The sequence below is a fragment of the Microcaecilia unicolor genome, chromosome 1 (assembly GCF_901765095.1).
Source record: "Microcaecilia unicolor chromosome 1, aMicUni1.1, whole genome shotgun sequence".
Lineage (NCBI taxonomy): Eukaryota > Metazoa > Chordata > Amphibia > Gymnophiona > Siphonopidae > Microcaecilia > Microcaecilia unicolor.
In genome coordinates, this window is record NC_044031.1 from 516,604,823 (window position 1) to 516,617,159 (window position 12,337).

Consider the following 12,337-nt stretch of genomic DNA (forward strand, 5'->3'; position numbering starts at 1 on the left):
TTTATGCTTCCAAAGTGGCCCAGGTGTATGTATTTAATAACACTACTGTACCTTTCCTCCTGGTTATAATACATTTAGAAACAGAGAACTCACTGGGCCAGTCTGGTGCCTTGGGGTGGTTCTGTGCCCTTCCATGAGTAGAACCTCAAGCTTGGGCTCCTCCTGGGTTCACAGGGGTTAGGGATGCTGTGAAGGCAATGTTCATAGCCCCTGCAGGGAGGAAGTCATGTCCATTGCTTATGGGTGAAGCCTACTAATCATATTTGAGATCCATGATTACAGGGTTCGGAAAAGAGCAGTATTACATGGGCCCTGGCCCAGGACCATCAGTGCAGTAATTAGACTATCGTCTATGTTTACTAATCAGCGCTATGGGCATGATAGCATTTTTAACACTTGTAAATGGCTTATGCGCATTAAAAGCTAACACGCCCATAGAAGTGTATAGGCGTATTAGTGTTTATTGCACCTTAAATTTACAGGCATGTTAAAAATGCTAACACACCTTACTAAACATACCCCTATGTATGTTGGAAGGATAGAAGAGAAGAATCCCCAGCTAGTTTTAAATGAACGCTTATGGCACCATATCTCACTCCTTATTCAGACTAAGCTGGAAATATAAACAAGAAACTACAAGGTCAAAAAGAAAGAAAGCAGAGTGTCCATCACATTTGTTTCCAGACTACTGAATTCATTTTTTTTCTATGATTTTTAACAGATATTCTGTAAGCAGGGTAGGAAAATAGTGTATTCAGAAACCCATAAAAATAAAATATTGTTCTGATCTGAGGCTGACAGAACAGTTCCCAGCTTTTATGTTTCAAATGTTCTTCTAAACTTAAATAAAAATAAATCTGTGGACAGGAGGACATGAACACTGTTCCACTTGCTTAACCTTCTTCCAAGTTCCATAACATCGGGGATTGCCAACAGCTTGCCAATGAAGAATTCTATCACTGTAGGAGCATGGAAGATATAAAAAACAAAAATACACAAAGCATATTAGAATGTGTTCCAGATCTGCACCATAGAATTTAACAGGTTGTTTAAAAATCAGTAATAAGGCAGTTTTAGCCAACTGGACGGTTTTTATTGTTCGGTGGCTCGCTCCATCTTCTAAATCAGGTGTTCGCAGATTTAGCCTTCTAGGACCATTTGGGTTTTCAAGATTTGTATATTATGAGAGTAATAAATACAAACATATCTCTTCCTGTCATGGTATGTGGCCCTTGAAACCTAGATTTGCTGTTCATATAGGCATCTGAAGGATGAGGAGGCCATTACGCTTATCCCTTGGTCTTAATAACCAAACATTTGAGGCTTAGAACTCAGCTCTTTAACTAGCTCCTCTTATGTGTATAGTTTTACCCAAATTCAGCATTTCACAAGTAATTGTAAAAATCAGCATTTCCATGTGAAAGTCCTGCTACGTGCATTTATTCCCAAGTATAGCTTTTTATTATTATTATTTTTTTTTCATTTATTTATTTATTTTTGTTAAAATGGCTGCCCTCACTGTATGTGCACTTCTGTATGTCCTTAAGGGGCCCCTTTACAAGTGACGGTAAATTTACAGCTGCTTTACTGCACGTCAAATCGGGACTACTGCAGGAGCCCAGTGGTAGTTCCCACCCCCAGTGTGTGCCATTTCCAGCACTACAAAAATATGTTGTTGTTGGTTTTTTGGGGGTTTTTTGTAGCACTGGGGCTTACCCGGCAGTAATTGGGCAGTGACTGGTTAATGCCGGGTTAGTGGAGGAGCCCTTACCATCACCTAAATAGGTGGTGCTAAGGGCTCTCCCCCCGGAAATAGTCGTGTGCAAATCCCTGTGATTAGCATATGGTCATTTCCTTTTAAAAAAAAAAACCAGCCTTTTGCCCACTGCGGTAAATGGAGGCCTCGGTGCGTATCAAAAATACACACCAACGGTACCGTAGGCCCCCCTTTTACCACAGCATGGTAAAAGGGGCCCAAAATGTATTTTACAAAAGGCTCTAAAGTCAACACTCCTTAGTAAAATTCCAAGGAAATTTGGAACATTCCAACTTAGACAACTCTTTTCTGATCTGTAACCTGTCATTAAAATCATCTGTAGTGCCTGAAGATTGGAAGATGACTAATGTAACATCAGTTTTTATAAAGGGTTCTGGGGTGATCTGAGAAATTACAGACTGGTATACCTGACATCAGTGCTGGGCAAAAGGATAGAAATTATTCTAAAGAATAAAACTACTGAACACGTAGACAAACATGGTTCAAATGGATTCAACCAAGTGAAATCTTGCCTCACCAATTTGCTACATTTTTTTTGAAGGCATGAATAAACATATGAATAAAGGTGAGCCAGCTGATGTAGTGCATCTAGATTTTCAGAAAGTTTTGGAGTCCTTTATGAGAATCTCCTGAGAAAATTAAAAAGCAAAGGAGTCAGTATTCTGTTATGGATTGGGAACAGGTTAAAAGATAGAAAATAAGGGGCTAGGTTTAAATGTCCAATTCTCCCGATGACGGAATGTAAACAGTGGAGTACCCCAGGGATCTATACAGGGACTGGTGATTTTTTAACATATTTATAAATTATCTGGAAATGATAACGAGTGAGGTAATTAAGGTGCCCTTTTACTAAAAAGAGTTAGAATCTATGCTTAGTGCACCTTAGCATGGGACTTTCCCATGGGTTAAGTCCAGATTCAATGTGGCACAATTTAAGGCATTTTTTAAAACTTTTTTTCAGGTCACACACTAATGTTTGCATTAGCATGCATTACCTGTACAAAGTTAATATGGGAGCATTCACCACCTCCTAATTTAGGAGGTGCTAAATGCTCCCCTGTTAACTCAATGTTAGCTCATAAGCATGTGCTAATGCAAGCATGCTAGCTAATAATGTTTCCATGCCCATTCTCTACCCATGACACACCCCATCCAAAAATATTTTTTAAAAATGGAGGAGTGGCCTAGTGGTTAGGGTGGTGGACTTTGGTCCTGAGGAACTGAGTTCAATTCCCACTTCAGGCACAGGCAGCTCCTTGTGACTCTGGGCAAGTCACTTAACCCTCCATTGCCCCATGTAAGCTGCATTGAGCCTGCCATGAGTGGGAAAGCGCAGGGTACAAATGTAATAAAAATAAATAAAAAATAAAAGGCAAGATGCCAGAAAACACTTTAACCCATTTTGCACTAGCCTGTTTTTCACATCCTAAATGCTTGTTAAGGCTTAATACCCTTTAGTAGAAGGCACCTAAATTTGCAGATGACACAAAAACTATTCCAAGTTGATAAAACACATACAAACTGTGAGAAAATGCAGGAGGACTCAGGAAATAGGAAGACTGGGCATCCAAATGCAGATGAAATTTAATGTGGACAAGTGCAAAGTGATAAACATTAGGAAGACTAATTCAAATCATAGCTTCTTCATGCTACGTTCCACATGAGGAGTCACCACCCAAAAAAGATATAGGTGTCATTATGAACAATGTGTTGAAATCCTCTGCTCAGTCTGTGGTGGTGGCCAAAAGGACAACCGGAATTTAAGGAATTATTAGGAAAGGAACAGAAAAATAAGACAACCAATACTATAATGCCTCTGTGTTGATCTATGGTGAGACCACATCTTGAGTATTATGTGCAATTCTGGTCACTGCATCTCAAAAAAAGATATTGGGTCTGATATTCATAACAGTTTAAGTAGGCAGGACAGGCTCCTGACCAGTTAAACCCCACTCAGCAAGCCAGCATCCAATATGTAACAGTAAATGGCTGTGCGCTACAATTAAAAGTAGCACGTGGCTAATTACTGCTTGAGCCCTTACCACCAGCCTTTGACTTAGTGGTAAGGGCTCACGTGCTACTTGAGCAGTAATTATGCAGCGTGTGCCAACATACTGATTACTGCCAGGAATGCCCCCACAGTAGAAAACTATTTTCTACCACGGGAACCAGCACACCAGCTTCAGAATTGCTGCCGGGCGCCCGCGCTACCCCGGCAGTAGTGCCGATTTTGGTGCCTGCTACCCACACATTAGCCCTACCACTGCTTTATAAAAGGCCCTTTTAGTGATGATTTTCATTCTGCTAACTGGCTAAGTAATCACAAAAATTAGGCCAGCGGGGAGTTAAGCAAGCACAGGTCTGAATATTGCCCAGTTAACTTCTGGGTCAGAGGATATAGCTGGATATTCAATATCCAAGAGCTGAACATGCCGGGGCCTTGAATATCTGGGGTTGGTTCAGCCTGCTGCTGGAAGTGGCTGCTTACCATCATAAGCTGAATATGTATTTAAAAATCTTTAATATACCCTCTTCTTGCCAATGGTTTACAATCTCACAGCACAAAAATCAACAATAGCAAAAACAGTAAAATCATGACCTTGTGGCCCCCCCATATCAAGCCCATATAGTAGAATTTTGAAAGAAAGGTGACTAAAATGATTAAGGAGTTGGACCTCCTCTCAAGAGGAAAGTCTTAAAAGAGGTTCGGGCTCTTCAGTTTGGAGACGAGACATCTGAGGGGGGATATAATAGAGGTCTTCAAAATTCTGAATGGTGTAAAACGGGTGGACGTGAATTGATTTTTTTTCATCTTTTAAACGGTAAAAAGACTAGAGGGACACTCCATGAAATTGCATGGTAATACTTTTAGAACAGATAGGAGAAAATATTTTTCACCAAATGAATGGTTAAACTCTGGTAAGGGCAGGAGCAACTAGGGATCACTCCTGCCTGCCCATTAGATACCAAGGAAAATTTAAGGAATGAGAGACTTTTGAGAATGGGGCATGCCTAGACTTGGAAGGCGGGACTTCTGGGTGGGGATGTACACACTGGGGGGTCCTGGTTGGGGTTCAATATTGAAGGAGACTTGATTAGGAATGCTCAAAGGGCTTTCTCTTGTGGGGCATATAGGGGAGTACTAATTTTTACAGGTGATGGCCCCTTTAAGAGATGGCCCAGTAGCATTTGGCCATGGCTTGGCAAACAGTGTTAGTCCTTTACCATTGGAGTTGGCAACCTGTAGTACTGAGATACCGCAGGCTGGTGACTGCTGTGGTAAAGCAAAGTGCAGTAAAAGCCCACCTTTTATTGCACCTTGATAATTTCCCTCCTAAGGTGGCATATTGAGATCAAATAAGTCAAAAACTGTAAAATTAAAATATTTTCTTTTATTACCCATCACTATCCCGGCCATCTCCAGAACAGCGATGGTTTGCAATATTCATAGCTACATGTTGACAAGCTACACAGACGGTGTATCCTTCTCGTAGGTACTGCATCCAACGGGCATATGGACGATTCTCCACCATGCAGTGGTGAGACAAGGACTGAATCTGAAATTCCACACAGTACCTAGTTAAAAATCATAATAGAAAGTAAAATAAATATATAGTGCAATTTCAATACGGCAATATTTCAGCATACAAAAAATGCTGTTATTAAACCCGTATCAGTTTTTTAGCTACTTTGGGACCCTTTTACTAGGTTGTGTTAAGAAATAGGCTTAGCACATTTTAATGTGGTATTTTCCCATGCACTGAGGGGCCCTTTTACTACGGCGCGGTAGACCTAACGCGGGTCTACGATGTGCTAAAAAGGCACTACCGCAGAACGTGCTGAGGCATCTTCGGTAGTTTGCCACTCAGCTCGCACTAATCCTGCACTGGAAAATATTTTTTTATTTTCCACCACGGCAGGTGTGTCCATGGGCGTAGAGTAGGCGTGCCTGCACTAATCGGATAGTGCGGGCACATTACTGCACGCTACCCAATTAGCACGGTAACTCTTACTACTATAGGTGACATAAGAGCTCCCGTGGTAATGGCCACACAGTAATGGGGAAATTATCACATGGCCATTACAAAAAAAACATGGTGAGGTGACCAGTTCACCACCATGCTAAAAGTGCAGCAAGCAGAAAACGCTAATACCACTTTTTAGTGCGGCTTGGTAAAAGGACCCCTAGCCCATTTCTAATGCTCCCTAAATAGGGCTTTTTTAGTTAGTTTTTTTTTTTTTTTTTTGCAGGTCCAGCAATAATTTTTCCATTAGTGTGTGAGACCTGCAAAAATATTAACACAGAAGCAGTTACCACGCCCTATTTAGGGAATGATAAGTGCTCTCATGTTAATCCTGCATTATACAGTTAGCACACGCTAATGGCTAGATAATGCTTCCATGCCCACTCTCTGCCCATGAAACAATTGCAAAAAAAAAGTGTGATTATTTATTTATTTATTTATTAGGATTTATTTACCGCCTTTTTGAAGGAATTCACTCAAGGCGGTGTACGATAAGAATAAATCAAACATGAGCAATAGACAATTACAGTAGTAAAAACATTCAAATAACAATATAAAGTATGGCATAATATACTATTTACAATGTCAACACACTACGTAATATAACATTTTAATTGACAGAGTATAAGCAAAGATGGAACTTAAAGATAGGTAAGAGTTAGATAGTAAGGTGACTAATTTAAAGAAAGTTGCACATGAGGTCAGAGAGATGGTTAAATATTATCTCAGCTAGGGTAGGAGTGGATAAACATGTCCTGCTGCAGTATGTGCAGCCTGTGTCATTCCTTGTGTGTGTGAGTGAGACTAACAAGTTAGTTACTTCTTCCATTAAAGGCCTGGTTGAAGAACCAAGCTTTCACCTGTTTCCTGAAGTACAGATAGTCTTGTGTTAAGCAGAGCCTTTCAGGGAGTGCATTCCAAAGTGTTGGGGCTGCTCCAGAGAAGGCTCGTTTGCGGTTATCACATCGTGTAATTTTTATTTATTTATTTATTTGTTGCATTTGTATCCCACATTTTCCCACCTCTTTGCAGGCTCAATGTGGCTTACAATAGACATCATGAATAATGGAATTAATGTCTTTTGGAGAGGGTGTGGTTAGGGATACTTCTTGGGAGGACCTTAGTGTCCTTGGAGGTGTGTAGAGGATCATCCTACTCTTCAGATACTCGGGGCCATTTCCTTTTAGGGCCTTGAAGATCAGACTTAGAGTTTTAAATTTAGCCCTGTATTGTACTGGTAGCCAGTAAAGTTTTTGCAAAAATGGTGTGATGTGGTCATGTTACTTGCAACCTTCTATTAATCTTGCTGCAGTATTCTGAATCATTTGGAGCTGGTGCAGGCCCTTTGTAGTCAGACCGTTGTAGAATGCATTACAGTAATCCAGTCTTGATGTTATCATGGCATGCACAACTGGAATAAGATTTACCTTCTCGATGTAAGGAGAGAGGCAGCATAACTGTCGCAAAATAGTAGAAGCAGCTCTTGAATGTTGCTTGGATTTGCGGAATCAGAATAAGTGTTGAATCTAACTGTATTCCAAGGTTCCTGACTTGTGATTTGAGGAGGAGTTCGTACTGATGTCAGGTATTTATCCACTTGTGTTACGGACCCAGAGACGCTCTGTTTTACTTGGGTTCAGGCAAAGTTTGTTTTGTTTAGCCCATTCTTGAATTGATGTTAGACAGGTAATCAGTTTATTCAGGGCTGTAGGTAAGTCAGGTTCAATGGGTATGAGTAGCTGCATATCATCCGTGTAGATGTAGAAGTGAGTGTCAATTGACCGAATCAGCTCAGCTACTGGCTTGAGGTAGATATTGAACAGAATAGGTGACAGTATCGATCCTTATGGTACCCCACAGGTCAGTGTCCATGGTAGCGATGAGTTGCTGCCAAACATTATGGATTGTTGCCTGTCTGATAGATAGGATCTGAACCATACAAGTACTGTTCCATTGATACCTGTTTCTGTCAGTCATGCTAGCATGATATCATGATCCATAATGTCAAAAGCTGCTGAGAAATCTAGCAGTACTAACACTGAGGCGAATCCCCCGTCTTGATTTCTATGAAGATCATCTAGTAGAGATACGAGGACTGTTTCTGTTCCATAGCTGGGTCTGAATCCAGATTGACATGGATCTAGCCAGTTTCTCTCTTCTAGCCAATTACTGAGTTTGACATTGACTGTTCTATAAGTTTATTTATTTAAAATACTTAAATTCCACTTAGTCTACAGTTCCTAGCAAATTGCTATAATAGCATACAAAATCAAAATAACATGTAATAAAAAAATACAAAATAAAACAAATTAGCCATTTTTCCCACACTAACCCCCAGATTCTATATAGTGCAACTTGAGCTGTGTGTGCGCAAATCCAGTCATATTCTGGATTTGCACACACAACTTAATTAGCTTAACAAGCCAATCAGTGGTGATAATTGAACTTAATCAATTATTGACACTAATTGGCAATAATTAGAATTTATGGTCACAAATGTCTAAAAGCATTATATAAAGTGATGTGCGTAAATTCAAAGACGAAGAACTGAAAAGGGGGCATGGCCATGGGTGGGTCATGGGTGTTCCCAGAATTTACACACATATGCCTGTTCCATGCATAATTTAGGCATCAGCATTTACGTCAGGTTTTCATTGGCTTAAATGGCTGCATCTAAATATAGTCGCAGGAAACAGGTGTTGGGCATATTCTATAAACTACACCTACATTTAGGCATATTCTGTAAACTGTGATGCAGGGGCATAGCTACGGGTGGGCCTGGATGGGCCCAGGCCCACCCAGTTTCGTCTCAGGCCCATCCTCACCTTCTCCCACCCCCGCCATAGCGCTGCCTCCTCTCCTGCACTTCGCGGTCTCTGTCTCCCACCCTCATAGCAGCGCTTTCAATTTGCTATCAGCGCTGCCTGCCTGACAGCTGACAGACCCGGCGCGACGTCCTCCTGCTCCGGGGCCTTCCCTCTGCCGCGTTGATTCAACTTCCTGTTTACGCAGGGTGGATTGTACGCGGCAGAGGGAAGGTCCTGGAGCAGGATGTCGTCGTGCCGCGTCTGTCAGCTGTCAGGCAGGCAGCGCCGATAAAGCGTTGCCACGGGGGTGGGAGACGGAGACCATGAAGTGCAGGAGAGGAGGCAGCGCCACGGTGGGAGGTGAGTGGAGGCAGCTCCAATAACTTTAAATGTGCTGCGCGCTGAGTGGGGGGGGGGGGGGGGTTGGGGTTGTAGTTGTAGTGCCCACCCATCCAACCCGCTGGCCCACCCAAAAATTGTCTTCTGGCTACGCCACTGCTGTGATGATGTGGAGGAACTGAAAGGAATCTCAGTGAACCTGGAAAATGTACTGAGCCAAACTGACAAATTGAAGAGTAGTAAATCACCTGGACCAGATGGCATACATCCAAAGGTATTCAAAGAACTCAAGCATGAAATTGCTGATCTGCTGTTAGTAATATGTGACCTGTCATTAAAATTCTCTGTAGTACCTGAAGATTGGAGGGTGGCCAATGTCATGCTGATTTTTAAAAAGGGTTCTAGGGGTGGTATGCCTGATGTCAGTGCCGGGTAAAATAGTGGAAACTATTATAAAGAATAAAATTACAGAACACATAAACAAACGTGGTTTAATGGGATAGAGTCAGCATGGGTTCAGCCAAGGGAAGGCTTGTCTCACTAATTTGCTTCATTTCTGTGAAGGAGTGAATAAATATGTGGATAAAGGAAAGCCAGTTGATGTAGTGTAGTAAAATCATTAAAGTAATCAGGTAAGCTTTCTCCATGTTTTTCTGGTAAAGTTTTTTCTGCAAATAAGCTGGCATACAAAAGACAAATAGCTGATTGGAGTAATATTCTTTCCTTAGAGATTTTTTAAAATATATACATATATATTCTTTTGCATGCACTTTATGTCATCCATACAACTTATGTAATTACATGAGGCTTAGTTTTTTTACAAACCTCACAACGCTTTCAGCATTCAAAATACCGATGTCTTTGGAGGAAATAACATCTCATTATTAGTGTGATTATCATACCTTTTGATCTATATAATGCTTTTGATAAGATACCTCTGGCCACTTTACATGATTACTTTAATGATTTTACTACTATAGAGTTTGAATCAGTTTATATTATACATATATACGGCATCCCGGTATGATGTTCTAGAACTCAAATTTATAGAATGTGCATTTTTTATTTCAGACCAATTTATATTAAGATCATCGATCCACAACTGCACCATCAAAGGTTTGAGAATATATAATTAGTTGCCTTACTTGACTTGCTAATTCCTATTTGCGCTTTTTCTTAATAATTTGTTCTGCCAGGCACTGAAGGAACCCTTGCTGGGTAAGGGAGAAAGTGGTGTCCAGGCATCCCTCGACGCCATGCCCTTTGACCTCCAATCATTCTGATTTTAAATATTAGTGGAGTTACGTCAAGACAGCAGACCCGCCTATTCTATCTCTTTGTTTAACCCCTTAGGGGCCACCGTACACGACTCAAAGATCAATCTGTATTCCAGCCTCAACATTTTTTGTAAAATATTGCCATTCTGATTGGTCGCAAATTCTGCCAATACCACAAATTTTAAATCTTGCATGGAATGATTTTCGTTCACCCAATGTTCCATTAGAGGAGTTTCAATTTTATGCAGTTTTATATTGCTCAAATATTGAGCTAATCGATGCTTTATTTTTTTAATGGTTTGACCAATATACATAAAATTGCAGGGGCACTTAATGGCATAAATCACAGCTGAGGAATTAGTTCTAGATCTTAAATAAAACCTGTGAGGTCTCTTCTGATTAGGAATCTGCACCCATTGTGTCTCAATTGTATGTTCACAATACCTGCACCCTCTGCACCGATAGTGACCCGGTGACAACATGCGCTGCTCCTCTTTGGTTTTAACAAATTTCTCTCCCAGGTTTTGCCCCCGTCGGTAAGCAAACTGAGGGTGGCATTCCAGTCCTGAGTGTATGCTCAATATAGGCCAATGTTTAATAATAATTTGTCAAACCAGTTCTGTATTTGGGGCACATGGTAACACACAGGTGATTCTGGGATCTTATGCTTTTTCTGTCTTGCATAACAACCATGACCGGTGCACGTTAAAAGCTCTTTTATACGCTGTATGGATTATTCTTTTTGGATACCTGCGCTGCTTAAAGCGCTGTTTTAACTCTTGGGCTTGATTTACGTAGTCATGTTTTTCTGAACAAATTTGCCTGATGCGAAAGAACTGCCCTACTGGGATACCCTTCTTTAATAGGGTCGAATGATGACTTGAAAAATGAAGTAGAGTATTTCTGTCTGTCTCCTTTCTAAATACTGCTGTTGTCAAACCTCCATCCTTACAGTATATTGTATCCTAGTATCCAAAAAATCAATTGAGTGGCCACCAATATGAGAAAGGTTGATTCTGTATATTATAGGATATTAAGGTCTAAGGACAATAAGTAGATAGTACAAACGTGCTATAAACTAACACAACTTGATAGATAGGAGTGTTTGAGGTGTGAACGTGAGTAAGGATTGAGAATTTTTATAAAGATGGTTTGTAATTTAATTAAAAGCATTTGAATAAAAACTATTGTGCAGTTAAAACTTAACAGTGGTTACATTGAGGAAGTAGATATATAATTTGTAATCAGAGTGAAATAAGATTGAGATCTTTGGTAGGTAGATGTACATATATATAGATTCGAGAAATCACCTTGCATAATGTTTTTAGGAGAGCTCTTAATGCATACTTATTTGGGCAATATTTGACAGGTAATTAAATATTAGTATATTATGGGCCCTGTTTACTAAGGCGTGTTAGTGTTTTTAGCGCGCCTACACTTAGCGCATGTGTTAACCATGTAGGCGCCTATAGGGATATTGTAGGCACGTACATGATTAACACACGTACATGTTTAACGCATGCTAAAAACATTAACGCACCTATAACACTGCTTAGTAAACAGGGCCCAATATTTTAACGTTTTGTATTCAAATGGGGTTTGTCCATTTACATTTATATCTGTAATCCGCCTTGAGCCGCTTGATCAGTTAAGCGGAATTCAGATGTCCACATTAGATTAGATTAGATTTTAAAAAAGGTTATAAGCTTTTCTATCTAAAATTTACATTTTCCCCAGTAAGCGTAATGCCTAAAATGTACAGTAGAAGAAGTAAATACCCAGTGTCCTCAATATGTGTGTCCCAATCTGGAGATAAAGCACGTTTTTTTCTCTCTCTGTCATATTCAGCAGTAGTTATAAAAGCAGGAACTGAAAAAAAAATGAAGAAAGAATTCAGTTACTGTACATAAATTGTGACACTAACAGCACAGTGAGTAATTTGCTCTTGATCCATATTAGATGCATGTATACTTGTGCCACCTAATTCTGAAAAATGCTCTAGGGACTCTCGTAAGACACTATTAAGAACAGTGATATGATAAAAGCTCTAACGTTTTGTTTGTATGAATGAAAGAAAGAAGCTGAATGTGTGAAGTGTTTATAGTGTGGATG

The 12,337-nt window shown here is 40.2% G+C and overlaps 1 protein-coding gene and 1 long non-coding RNA gene across 2 annotated transcripts in view; one reads left to right on the forward strand and one right to left on the reverse strand.

Annotated features, from left to right (window-relative positions):
• The first annotated feature begins 441 nt into the window (after window positions 1–441).
• Window positions 442–8,072, forward strand: LOC115478235. Its single transcript, XR_003943471.1, has 3 exons — window positions 442–525; window positions 7,663–7,668; window positions 8,063–8,072. It is a non-coding gene; the product is annotated as an uncharacterized LOC115478235 (long non-coding RNA).
• The window catches only part of SBSPON (somatomedin B and thrombospondin type 1 domain containing), a 38,843-nt gene continuing 27,029 nt past the window's right edge, over window positions 524–12,337 (reverse strand). The window contains exons 3-5 of the mRNA XM_030215532.1: window positions 12,004–12,094; window positions 5,177–5,353; window positions 524–959 (exon numbers count right to left, since the gene is read on the reverse strand). Coding sequence (XP_030071392.1) covers window positions 842–959; window positions 5,177–5,353; window positions 12,004–12,094 — 386 coding nt within the window. The 3' untranslated portion in view covers window positions 524–841. The remainder of the gene's footprint in view (window positions 960–5,176; window positions 5,354–12,003; window positions 12,095–12,337) is intronic.